The sequence below is a fragment of the Oncorhynchus mykiss genome, chromosome 17, assembly GCF_013265735.2.
Source record: "Oncorhynchus mykiss isolate Arlee chromosome 17, USDA_OmykA_1.1, whole genome shotgun sequence".
In the NCBI taxonomy this organism is placed as follows: Eukaryota; Metazoa; Chordata; class Actinopteri; order Salmoniformes; family Salmonidae; genus Oncorhynchus; species Oncorhynchus mykiss.
The window spans coordinates 10,711,153-10,724,945 of record NC_048581.1 but is presented as its reverse complement, the minus strand read 5'-3'; the positions used below and the strand labels follow the sequence as shown (position 1 = coordinate 10,724,945).

Genomic DNA, 13,793 nt, shown 5'->3' with positions numbered 1-13,793 from the left:
GTCCCTTCACAGGTGCGGGCCGCTGATTGAGCAGCCCTATTTTATGAAAACCCACATCTCACGTTTTAGAAGCTAAAATCCCATAAAATTTCATCCCATCACAAATAATTTCATATTCAAACATTTAAATTGAACAGCAATTCCACGTGAATCCGATAACTCTGATGTGTAGACTTTCCACTGTAGAGTTTATGTCATCTTATCATTGATGAGAATGTCTCAGATGACAACCGAACTGACATCATATTCATTAAGTACCACCGCATATGTTCAATTGTTCGGATTACCAGAATATAGTTCATTTCCCCCCACATTCTGATGTTCCCAGAATCTCTATGTTAACCAAAGTTTTGCAAATGTAACCTCAGTAGGGTAGAGTGAGGAAAAAGGGGGGAAGAGGTATTTATGACTGTCATACACCTCCCCCCCAGTCCAACGTCATGACACTGCATATTGACTAACCTCTCTGTCTCTCTGGAGATCTTGTGGTTCTGGATCCAAACACGTTACACCCATATATCATCTTGTCTGAGGATCTGACCAGAAGTGGTCAGAATCTTCCCAACAACCCAGAGAGGATTTATAAATATGGGGCGGTCCTTGGCTCTGGAATGTTTGACTCAGGACACCACTGCTGGGAAGTGGTGGACTGTCAGTTTGTGGAGGAGTTGATGCCCTTGCCACCGAAGATTCCATAGAGTCTGTCAAAATAAAAGACAACCTACATACAAACCTAATTTTGAGCTATACGTTGTCTGAATGGTAATATTATTTGTAACATGGAGGAATCTGAAGAGGAAGATTGTGATGCTGGACTGGGACAGCGGAGAGGTTTCCTTTGTTAACGCTGCCAACAACAAAATCCTCTACACGTAATACCACCGATTTACAGAGAAGATGTATCCGTTCTTCTTTGTACTAGATAATCACCTGCTAAGGTGTCTGTTACAGTGGAAAACGCTACGTGATGGCGGCATGGAAATAAAATACATCCTTTGCTGCTCCTGATGGTGTATATTATGTGATACTTGGATATCGTACCTGGAAGCTAAGTGTCACTTGCCACATCATCATGATGATGCTGAACGTACCATCATGACTCTAAACGTACAATAATTTAGATACATCCATATACGCTGTAGTGCACTACGTAGGGAATAGGTTGTCATTTGAGACTTACTGTAGATACATCCATATACGCTGTAGTGCACTACGTAGGGAATAGGTTGCCATTTGAGACTTACTGTAGATACATCCATATACGCTGTAGTGCACTACGTAGGGAATAGGGTGCCATTTGAGACTTACTGTAGATACATCCATATACGCTGTAGTGCACTACGTAGGGAATAGGGTGCCATTTGAGACTTACTGTAGATACATCCATATACGCTGTAGTGCACTACGTAGGGAATAGGTTGCCATTTGAGACTTACTGTAGATACATCCATATACGCTGTAGTGCACTACGTAGGGAATAGGATGCCGTTTGAGACTCAGTCTCTTTGTTGCAATGAAGTCACATCCTTGGTTGGTAGCTGTGGGTTGAATCCTAATTTAAGCAGTGCACATGGAAGCCGTACCTCACACGCAAACATAGCTGGAGACTCAGACTGACACTCGCGCTTGATTTAAGGGAATGATCAGGTTACGAGCGACCATACCTGGGTTCAAATAGTATTTCCTTTTCTTTCCATTACTTTGACCGGTTGCTTTAGCCTGCCAGGAGTGCCAGGTGGGCGGGGTTCTGGACTTTTGAGACTTGTCTATGAGTTCCATTGCTGCCAGGCGAGTTCAATCGAGCCCAGATGAAGTATTTGAAAGAAAGCAGATACCATTTGAACCCAGGTGTGTTCGCTCGTAACCTGAAGAAGCATTTAATGAAGCATTAAATCAAGCATTAGTGTCAGTCTGAGTCTCCAGTTATGTGTGCATGTGAGGTTCAGCTTCCATGTTCCCTGCTTAAAGTAGGATTTGAACCGTAGATACCAACCACAGACCTGGTAAGGATTGGGGCCCTAGGCTTGGTGTGTCTGGTGAGAGAGAGTAGGAGAAATATCTATATCTATATATATATATATATATATAGAGAGAGAGAGAGAGAGAGAGAGAGAGAGAGAGAGAGAGAGAGAGAGAGAGAGAGAGAGAGAGAGAGAGAGAGAGAGAGAGAGAGAGAGAGAGAGAGAGAGAGAAAGAGAAAGAGAAAGAGGGAGACAGCTGTGAGAGAGAGACAGAGAGAGAGAGAGAGAGAGAGTGAAAGAGGGAGAGAGCTGTGAGAGAGAGCGGGAGGGAGAGGGAGAAGAGGGAGGGAGTGTTGTAACTTGACCAATGCTGGATTCAATACTACTTTATCTGTGATTACCGGGAGCTAAGGACCAATAGAATAGTCCCAAAAAGGTCAACCCCACCCATCTGGCACATGTAGGCTAAAGTGAAAGCTCAAAGAACTTGAAAGAGTTCAGATACTAAAGTTAACCTCTATGGCACACATGCATCTAGAATTCAGTTCATTGAGTTATCACACATTCATCTAGCATTCAGTTCATGGAGTTATCACACATAGATCTAGCATTCAGTTCATGGACTTATCACACATCGATCTAGCATTCAGTTCAAGGAGTTATCACACATAGATCTAGCATTCAGTTCATGGAGTTATCACACAGGTACTGATATAGACACACCCACTCAAACACACATACAAACACACACATACACACCCACTCACACACACACACACGCACCTATGCACACACAAACACATGCATACGCACACACATGAACACAAAATGCCAATATCCCCTCCCTGTCTCTCTCTGTCTCCCGCTCTCTCTACGCTTTCCCTTCCCTCCCCCCTCTCGCCCTCTTTCCCTCTTCTCATGCCCTTTCTCCCTCCCTCCTCCAGTCTCTCCCTCCCTCTTCTCCCTCTCCCTCCCACTCTCTCTCACAGCTGTCTCCCTCTTTCACTCTCTCTCTCCCTCTCTCTCTCTCACAGCTGTCTCCCTCTTTCACTCTCTCTCTCTCTCTCTCTCTCTCTCCCTCTCTCTCTCTATATATATATATATATACTGTATATATCTGTATATATATATATCTCTCTCCCTCTCTTTCCCTCCCTCCCTCTCCCTCTCTCTTTCTCTCCTCCCCTTTCTGTTCCTCTCTTTCTACCTTCTTGCACTCTTGCTCAGAAAAATAATCCATGGAGGCTCTCAGACTAGAAGCTCGAGCATTAGGGTGCCTCTCAGGGGGTTCCACCCCGCTCAAGGCCCTTCTCCCTGGGGCAGAGGGCCTCGTCCTTCCCCCTGGAGATCCAGCACTGTGCCGGGAGCATGGAGAGACGTTTACCTTGTTCTGTGTGGATGACCTGGAGCCAGTGTGCAGTCAGTGTGGACTGACTGAGACCCACGAGGGGCACAGAGTCTACCCCATAACGGAGGCTGTACCTGACTGTAAGGTAAGAGACGGACGGACGGACGGACCAGACAGAAAGACAGACAGACAGACAGACAGACAGACAGACAGACAGACAGACAGACAGACAGACAAACATGTCTACAAGCTACCTACACCCCTACTTTATCTAACTTAGCATTTAAATATCTGTTCATCAGTATCTGCCATTTAGCAGATACTTTTATTTGATGTGGCCTATCTGTGCAGTTACATAAGATGGTGTGTGTGGTTTGCACTGATTGTTTTGCAATCCACTCTGTTGTTGTTGCCATGCCACATACATACAGATGTAGCATCGTAATTTGACCAGCAATGTCACAGCAAAATAATACTGCGGCAACAGGATTGGAACGTTCAGTCCGTAATGTTGCTTGATCGGTGGTTAGGCTATTAGCTGTCTAACATGAGGCTACATGAAGTGTGATACTGTTCATTTAACCGTGAGTCACTGCAGGGGTTCAGTGAATCGATGTAAATCACGAAGCTCACGTGTATTTAATGTGGTGCAGGAAAATTCTCAGCAACAGAAGAGTTATGACATTAAGATCCTACATCTGTACGTGTTTGGCTCATGAGGTGTTATTTCGGTTCCATTTGTACGTGTTTGGCTCATGAAGTGTTATTTCCAGTCTCCATGTGCTTTGACACTTAACTGACGCGTAGAGTAACATGACCTAGTCTATGAGGCCACACACACACACACACACACACACACACACACACACACACACACACACACACACACACACACACACACACACACACACACACACACACACACACAAGCAGGGGTGGACTGGCCAGCTGGCATTTCAGGCAAATGACAGATGGGCTTGTCGACTTTTAGCCCAGTGGGCTGGTGTCACTTGTTTCTTTTTTAGCAATGTTATTATCTGGGTAATAATGGGGGGTTCACAAAAAAGGCCTCAAGGAAAAAAATGGGCCAGTGTGGGGGCCCTTTAAAATGGGCCAGTCTGGGGGCCCTTAAAATGGGCCAGTCTGGGGGCCCTTTAAAATGTGCTAGTGTGGGGGCCTATTTTGGGATGTGTTGGAACAGTCCCAAAACGTTTTGCAGGTCATCAATCAAGTTGTCAAGAACTTTCAAAATGTGTGAAGCAAAACACATCACACTGTGACACTTTCTGTATGTTGAAAGTTCTATATCTTCAGTAGATCGTTTTTTTTTTGCAAAATCGATCACTTTACAACTTCATTTTCATTACCTCAAAAATATCTAATCAAACCAAATCTCCTTCCAGCACACTACCAGTGTCTACATGTGAAAACAGCACATTTCTACATTTTGCAGAAGAAAAAAAATGAAGTAAAACATCTCTATTGATGACATCATCAAAAGTTGAAACAATTTCCAAACAGTGATTTTCAAATACAATGATGTTCCCGGTGACCTGGGAAGCATGAACATACTCTGACTAGAAACTTGTTTCAAGTTTTGAAAATCACCGTTTTTCTTCCTTCTAATCCCACCCTGTGATGTCACATAGAAGCATCGGTTCAGGGGACTTTTCTTCTTCTGTTTTAAATCACAGATCACGGAGAATATCATTCACGATTGACAGTGATGACGCCATGTTCTGAAAGTAGCTGGGCCTAATTTGGTGTTTGAGGGTGTAAAAATACAAACATTTCTTCAAGTCAATCAAATCAAATCAAATGTATTTATATAGCCCTTCGTACATCAGCTGATATCTCAACGTGCTGTACAGAAACCCAGCCATAAATCCCAAACAGCAAGCAATGCAGGCTAGGAAAAGCTACTTAGAAAGTCAATGTGTGTAAGAAATGATGACACCATTTATTATTAGTTTTTGTGCACTGGCAACAACAAAAAAAGCTGTCACTAAACCACTGTTTAAAGAGCATACTAAGTAGAAGATAATTATATGAAGTCTCCAATCTTCATTTTATTTTTTTAAAGGCCGACAGGATTTCATTTCTCCCGGTCTCTGGCCCACACTTCAGTACAGTAGGTGGCGGTAATGCATCATTACCCCTTGACTGCCAGCCGCAGATAAACCCCCCGAAGAAGAAGAAGAAGCTCGTCAGCCACCTTCTTAGCTTGCTAGCCAATTATAGCCGGAACATTGCAGCTCGTTAGACGGTTTCGGTGAATGGGAAGTTGCTGTGTTTAAAGCACACGTCTGACGTATCTACTAGTTACCCCGTTTAATTTCATATTTACGTTGTTAGTCATCTCGCTAGCTGGTTAAGTTAGCACTAGGCTAGTTGTTTATGCTAACTAACTAGCATCCCCGACCATGAGCTCACTAAACAACTTCCCCACTGCCAAAGGACAGGAGGTCTGCTGGACGGAGAAAGAGGGTCTGTGGCTTAATATTGTCGTGAAAGAAGAGGAGGAAGAGGAGGACGTCACAGTGAAAGGAGATACAGGAGCGCTCAGAGAGGAAGAGGAGGACGTCACAGTGAAAGGAGATACAGGAGCGCTCAGAGAGGAAGAGGAGGATGAGGCGGATGTCGTTTTTGGAGTGAAGGAGCAGGGGGAGGTTACTGTCACATTGGAAAATGAGGAGGGAAAAACTGGAGATCTGATGAACACCGGTAAGTAACTAGTGGGGTGATAATAATGAACTAAAGGAGTCTGTAATGTTCTGTAATGATCAATACATTTTCTATACATAACACTTCGATAACACTGAATTCTTTTTTAATGTCTGGAATCCGTAATTCCGTTCTGCACATCGGCGATTTGATTGGGTCTCACAGGTGGCAAGGTTTATACAATTCCCCTCTGTTACAAACCAAATGTTAGGCAAGAAGCATGGGGTAAAATGGAGATTAGTTTATGAATTGCCAGGCTGGGCTGTGGGACAGTGGATGCGTAGGGAGGATTCAAATGGAACTATTGAAGAGATGCAACGAGGCCCTTCATCTACTTCCCTAGAGGCAGATGAACTGGTGAATACCATTTTATGTCTCTGTGTCAAGTATGAAGGAAGCTACAGGTAGTTTCTGCTAGAAGGCTAGCAGATACTATAGACTTTCAGTGATTATGCTAACGCTAGTTAGCAATTGCGCTACGGCTAGTTAGCCACTGCCGTCAAACTGCACGCATAGACATACACATGGTATCCATGAGTTCATCTGACTCTGGGGAAGTAGATATTGTGAAAATTCCAAAATATCCCTTTAACAGCTATCAACCAATCAGCATCCAGGATCCAAATGTACCGTTTGGGATCGAGGGATCGAGTCTAGATTAAACCTCATAGGAAGACAGTTTAATCATGTGGAGGTTTTATTTCAATTTAACCAAATACTCTGTTTGTCTTTGGCAGGAGAGAGGCCAGCCTTCCCCTCTGACAGCGGGAAGAGTCCCTCAGGGGAACCAGACCCAGAGACACCCAAACCAGTGAGACCACACCACTGCTCCCACTGTGGAAAGAGTTTTACCTGGTTATCAAAGCTGAAAGAGCACGAGAGAACACACACTGGAGAAAAGCCTTACCAATGTGCCATTTGTGGAAAGACTTTTACCCAGTTAGGGGGCTTTCAATATCATGAGCGGACACACAGAGAAAAAAATACCTCCCACTGCTCTCAGAATGGAACGACATTTACCCAGTTAGGGAACCTGAAAAAGAACGACGGAATTCTCACACGGGGAGAGAAGACAAACCACTGCTCCCAGTGCGGAAAGAGTTTTAAATGGTTATCAAAGCTGAAAGAGCACGAGAGGACCCACACAGGAGAAAAGCCTTTCCACTGCTCCCATTGCGAAAAGAAATTTAACCAGTCATCGCACCTGAAAGAGCACGAGAGAATCCACACAGGAGAGAAGTCTTTCCAATGTTCCCAGTGTGGAAAGGGTTTTACCTGGTTATGGAACCTGAAAACACACGAGAGGACACACACGGGAGAAAAACCGTACCAATGCTCCCTGTGTGGAAAGACTTTTACCCAGTTAGGGGGCTTTAAATATCACGAGAGAACACACACAGAAAAAAAGAGCTACCACTGCTCTCAGTGTGAAAAGACATTTACCCGGTTAGGGAACCTAAAAAAGCATGAGACAATACACACACAGGAGGAGACAATACACACACAGGAGGAGACAATACACACACAGGAGGAGAAGGCTCCCAGTGCGGAGAGACTTTTAGTCAGTTAGGGAACCTGAAAGAGCATGAAATAACACATAAAGGATAGAAACCAGGGGTGAATTCGCCACCTGGTAATTCTGGCAAATGCCAGATGGGCTGGACCATTTTTTAGTTGGGTGGTCAAAATTGACACACATGTATTTTTTTAAATATATTAAAATACACAAATGAAAAAGGGGACATGGCCTGCAGCCTATGGACCTGTTAATATATATTTTTGTGCAATTTCTCAGTTACACTATTGAGCCTTTGGCTGGTCAGTGCAGTAGAACCTTCACTGGGCAACGGCCGGCCCCGCTACCAAGTTGGGCTGGCCAATTTTCCCATTCAAAGTCAAACGCGGCATCAGCATAGAGACGTGCTCCGACTGTCATCAGTAAGACAGCCCATATAGACTGTCATCAGTAAGACAGCCAATATAGACTGTCATCAGTTAGACAGCCAATATAGACTGACATCAGTAAGACAGCCAATATAGACTGTCATCAGTAAGACAGCCCATATAGACTGTCATCAGTAAGACAGCCAATATAGACTGTCATCAGTTAGACAGCCAATATAGACTGTCATCAGTTAGACAGCCAATATAGACTGACATCAGTAAGACAGCCCATATAGACTGTCATCAGTTAGACAGCCAATATAGACTGTCATCAGTAAGACAGCCAATATAGACTGTCATCAGTTAGACAGCCAATATAGACTGTCATCAGTTAGACAGCCAATATAGACTGTCATCAGTAAGACAGCCAATATAGACTGTCATCAGTAAGACAGCCAATATAGACTGTCATCAGTTAGACAGCCAATATAGACTGTCATCAGTTAGACAGCCAATATAGACTGTCATCAGTAAGACAGCCCATATAGACTGTCATCAGTAAGACAGCCAATATAGACTGTCATCAGTTAGACAGCCAATATAGACTGTCATCAGTTAGACAGCCAATATAGACTGACATCAGTAAGACAGCCCATATAGACTGTCATCAGTTAGACAGCCAATATAGACTGTCATCAGTAAGACAGCCAATATAGACTGTCATCAGTTAGACAGCCAATATAGACTGTCATCAGTTAGACAGCCAATATAGACTGTCATCAGTAAGACAGCCAATATAGACTGTCATCAGTAAGACAGCCAATATAGACTGTCATCAGTTAGACAGCCAATATAGACTGTCATCAGTTAGACAGCCAATATAGACTGTCATCAGTAAGACAGCCAATATAGACTGTCATCAGTAAGACAGCCAATATAGACTGTCATCAGTTAGACAGCCAATATAGACTGTCATCAGTAAGACAGCCCATATAGACTGTCATCAGTAAGACAGCCAATATAGACTGTCATCAGTTAGACAGCCAATATAGACTGTCATCAGTTAGACAGCCAATATAGACTGACATCAGTAAGACAGCCCATATAGACTGTCATCAGTTAGACAGCCAATATAGACTGTCATCAGTAAGACAGCCAATATAGACTGTCATCAGTTAGACAGCCAATATAGACTGTCATCAGTTAGACAGCCAATATAGACTGTCATCAGTAAGACAGCCAATATAGACTGTCATCAGTAAGACAGCCAATATAGACTGTCATCAGTTAGACAGCCAATATAGACTGTCATCAGTTAGACAGCCAATATAGACTGTCATCAGTAAGACAGCCAATATAGACTGTCATCAGTAAGACAGCCAATATAGACTGTCATCAGTTAGACAGCCAATATAGACTGTCATCAGTTAGACAGCCAATATAGACTGACATCAGTAAGACAGCCCATATAGACTGTCATCAGTAAGACAGCCCATATAGACTGTCATCAGTAAGACAGCCAATATAGACTGTCATCAGTTAGACAGCCAATATAGACTGACATCAGTAAGACAGCCAATATAGACTGTCATCAGTAAGACAGCCAATATAGACTGTCATCAGTAAGACAGCCAATATAGACTGTCATCAGTTAGACAGCCAATATAGACTGTCATCAGTTAGACAGCCAATATAGACTGTCATCAGTTAGACAGCCAATATAGACTGTCATCAGTAAGACAGCCAATATAGACTGTCATCAGTAAGCCAGCCAATATAGACTGTCATCAGTAAGACAGCCAATATAGACTGTCATCAGTTAGACAGCCAATATAGACTGTCATCAGTTAGACAGCCAATATAGATTACAGTAGCAGAAGGCTACAACCTTCTCTGACTGTTGTAACTAAGGATATTGCAGTAGCAGAAGGCTACAACCTTCTCTGACTGTTGTAACTAAGGATATTACAGTCGCAGAAGGATACAACCTTCTCTGGCTGTTGTAACTAAGGATATTTCAGTAGCAGAAGGCTACAACCTCCTCTGGCTGTTGTAACTAAGGATATTACAGTAGCAGAAGGATACAATCTTCTCTGTCGTAACTAAGGATATTACAGTAGCAGAAAGATACAACCTCCTCTGTCTGTAAGGATATTGCAGTATTGTATTGGGGCAAAATAATCTGCATTTTAACCACACGTTTACATTTGTGATGATGTAATCTTTATAGTTATGCTGCCACATCTTAGCCTGACATGCTGAAAAAGAACACTACTATTTTGACTGCTTGTAATGATGCTGATAACAGAACATTAAATGACTATTTAGACTGCCTGTCTGTGTCTTGCTTGTATGAAAAATGCTGCCCGACCGCTTGGAGGTGTCCGCATGGTCCTAAAGCACACTGTCAACGTCTTTTGTATCACATTCCAATGATAAAACTGGGGGGGGAAATGCAATTTTTGAATGTGAGGGGGACATCCCCCCCATCCCCCCGTCCCTAGTGGAAGTTGCGGCTCTGGCTACATGTAACTCCCCACATGAGTTTACATTGGGTAAAAACAATCTGCGTAACCTAGGCAACAACTGTTATTTTGCTTCTCAATGATCATGCAAGTGAAGTACCACACCGTTTGATGGACGGCACATTTATTTAAATTCTCCAGGTCCGCCTCTGGGCAGCCACTCCATAGCCGGAAAGCAGAGCTTGACGGTGGCGAGTTCGTTTTGCATGGCCCCGGTGCCCTGGATGGGTGGAGTTTGTACATTTTAGACCAGTCCTGAAGTGAAATCTTCACCCACCGGGGCCCTGGGGTTCTACTAAACTAACAAATGGGATGGTGTTAAGATGGTCATACCATGGATCATTTAGCTATTTGATTTAGAGTTTTAGGACCCCGGTAGTTATATAAAAATATATATATATTTACAATTATATTCTGATAGAATATTGAGTATGTCCTTTACTACTATATAGAAATGCATTGAATAACACATTCATCAATGGCAAAAAAAGACAGTAAAATAAATAAAAAGTCATAAGGTTCGGAACGTATTCAGACCCCTTGACTTTTTACACATTTTGTTACGTTACAGCCTTCTTCTAAAATGGATAAAATAAAATACAAATTCTCAGCAATCAACACACAATGCCCCATAATGGAAATGCGAAAACAGGTTTTTAGAAATGTTTGCAACTGTATAAAAAAAAAGATACCTTATTTCCATAAGTATTGAGACTGGAAATTGAGGCACCTAAAGACACAATATTCTCTGGTCTGACGAAACCAAGATTGAACTCTTTGGCCTGAATGTCAAGTGTCACGTCTGGAAAAAACCTGGCACCACCCCTACGGTGAAGCATGGAGGTGGCAGCATCATGCTGTGGGGATGTTTTTCCAGGGACTGGGACTCGTCAGGATGTTTTTCCAGGGACTGGGACTCGTCAGGATGTTTTTCCAGGGACAGGGACTGGGACTCGTCAGGATGTGTTTCCAGCGGCAGGGACTGGGACTCGTCAGGATGTTTTTCCAGGGACAGGGACTGGGACTCGTCAGGATGTGTTTCCAGGGACTGGGACTCGTCAGGATGTGTTTCCAGGGACTGGGACTCGTCAGGATGTGTTTCCAGGGACTGGGACTCGTCAGGATGTGTTTCCAGGGACTGGGACTCGTCAGGATGTGTTTCCAGGGACTGGGACTCGTCAGGATGTTTAGGAAAAGATGACAGTGGAATGTACAGAGAGATTCTTGATGAAAACCTGCTTCAGAGCACTCAGGACCTCAGACTGCGGCGAAGGTTCACCTTCCAACAGGACAACGACACCAGGCACACAGCCAAGGCAATGCAGGAGTGGCTTCGGGACACGTCTGAATGTCCTTGAGTGGCCCAGAAGAGCCCAGACTTGAACCAGATCGAACATCTCTGGAGAGACCTGATGATAGCTGTGCAGCAACGCTCCCCATCCAACCTGACAGAGCTTGAGAGGATCTGCAGAGAAAAATGGGAGCAACTTCCCAAATACAGGTGTGCCAAGCTTGTAACGTCGTAACCAAGAAGACTCAAGGTTGTAATCGCTGCCAAAGGTGCTTCAACAAAGTACTGAGTAAAGGGTCTGAATACTTATGTAAATGTGATATTTCAGTTTTTTGATTTTTAATAAATTAGTAAACATTTCTAAAAACCTGTTTCTGCTTTGTCTTTATGGGTTATTGTGTATAGATTGATGAGGGGAAACATTTTTTTGATAAATTTTGGAATAAGGCTGTAACGTAACAAAATGTGGAAAAAGTCAAGGGGTCTGAACACTTTCCGAATGCACTGTATCTAGGATATATAAGCTCAGAAGACAAAAAAAAGTTGGAGACAAGTATTTAACCCCTTTAGTTGTTGGCACAAAACACCCATACATTATTTAAATCAGTTACCTTCAGACGAGTCCCATGACAGCCTCCACTGATCTCCAGTGGTGTTTTTTGTATTCGTTTTAAACATGAGCCGTGTCTCGCCAGTCACTGATATAGAAATGGTTGAGAAACGCTGTACTGTACTGCCAATATCGGCTATGGCCGGTCAAGTGACCGGGTGAAATCGGTGAGGGAGGCGCCCCATGGTCAAATGGAACAGTCATCTGAGCTGCTCTGTCATTTTGTCAACAATCCAGCATGGGCCAATGGCTGTATAAAGAATGGACAAAACCATCGATCACGTGACTCCATTCATTCCTATAGGACGAGTCAATAGCGCATGACACGCTCAGTTTGAGCTACTCCAGGAATTGACTTTGCAGGCTAGCTCAGTGCTGCCCCCTCTGAGTAACTGAAGTTGATGGCCGACCGGGGTACTGCAGGTTGCCAGTATGATTTTAAAATAGTCGGACATACATCTGGTGTATTAGAAGCAATTATTGGTACTATGATTGTATTCAATTTAAAAACCAAAATGGGTGGTGGGTTGCCATTTCCCCATTCCTATAATGAGGGATCCTGTTTTCTGCTAACAACGCCTGCAGTACCGCTGTCGGCCTTGACTTTCCGTGGCTTCAATGAGAGGGAATCGTTTTCCCCTGAGTATGCTGCGTCGTTTAAGAAACATACAAACATCTCTTTTCCACAAAATATATGTTGACGTTTTTTTAAAACGATTTTGCATTGGGGAGGTAGATAAAGTGTTTATCATAGTCAATCACTTTTGTATTTAAAAAAAAAAATTGTTTACTTGGATAGGGACAAACACATTGACACATCGAACAACAATCGTCCCATGCATTTGCACTGAAGTATTACAATCAAATGTTCAACACCAGTCCCTATGGGCTTTTATGGAAACAAAAATAAAGATTGAAAAAAAAGTATATGAAAAATAAAGTATACATCTGTTGTATTGTGATACGCTGGTTGTCATTCTTCCCACTGCCCACCAGGGGGAGCTGAACTCTTCACTGGGGAAGCTGCTCGGGAAGAGCAGGAGGTTTGAGAAGGTTACACGGATCTTTGAACACGCCTCCCAACACAACCAGGTACGACTTGCATTGTCTGTCTGTCAATGAATCAATCACGATTAAACAATCAATGTATTTATGAAGCCCCTTTTACATTGGTTGTCACACATCTGTGCACCCTCCATCCCTGCCTCCCCACTCCGTTCCTCCCTCCCTCCCCCAGAGCCATGCCCAGCAGACAGAGAGACAGATAAAGGAGGAGTTTGAGAAGCTGCACCAGTTCCTGAGAGAGGAGGAGGAGGCCAGGCTAGCCAGGCTGAGGGAGGAAGAGGAGGAGAGGAATAGAGTGATGAAGGAAAAGAGAGAGAGAGTGGGAAAAGAGATGAAGCTGCTGGCTAAAACCATCCGAGAGATCGAGGAAGAGATGAAGGAAGAC

The 13,793-nt window shown here is 43.5% G+C and overlaps 1 protein-coding gene across 4 annotated transcripts in view; it reads left to right on the top strand.

Moving 5' to 3' along the window:
* Window positions 1–3,087: 3,087 nt before the first annotated feature.
* The window catches only part of LOC118940261 (zinc finger protein 436-like), a 14,943-nt gene continuing 4,237 nt past the window's right edge, over window positions 3,088–13,793 (top strand). For 3 of the 4 annotated variants that reach the window (XR_005036803.1, XM_036948912.1, XM_036948911.1), the window contains exons 1-3: window positions 3,097–3,454; window positions 13,340–13,435; window positions 13,581–13,793. The exon at window positions 13,581–13,793 is cut by the window's right edge and continues 24 nt beyond it. Coding sequence is in view for 3 of the 4 variants with exons in the window: in XM_036948912.1 (XP_036804807.1) it covers window positions 3,200–3,454; window positions 13,340–13,435; window positions 13,581–13,793 (564 nt within the window). In the remaining variant the exon portion in view is untranslated. Of the gene's footprint in view, window positions 3,455–5,771; window positions 6,034–6,770; window positions 10,252–13,339; window positions 13,436–13,580 lie in introns of those variants that run through there. The other variant, XM_036948913.1, reaches the window with a different exon arrangement.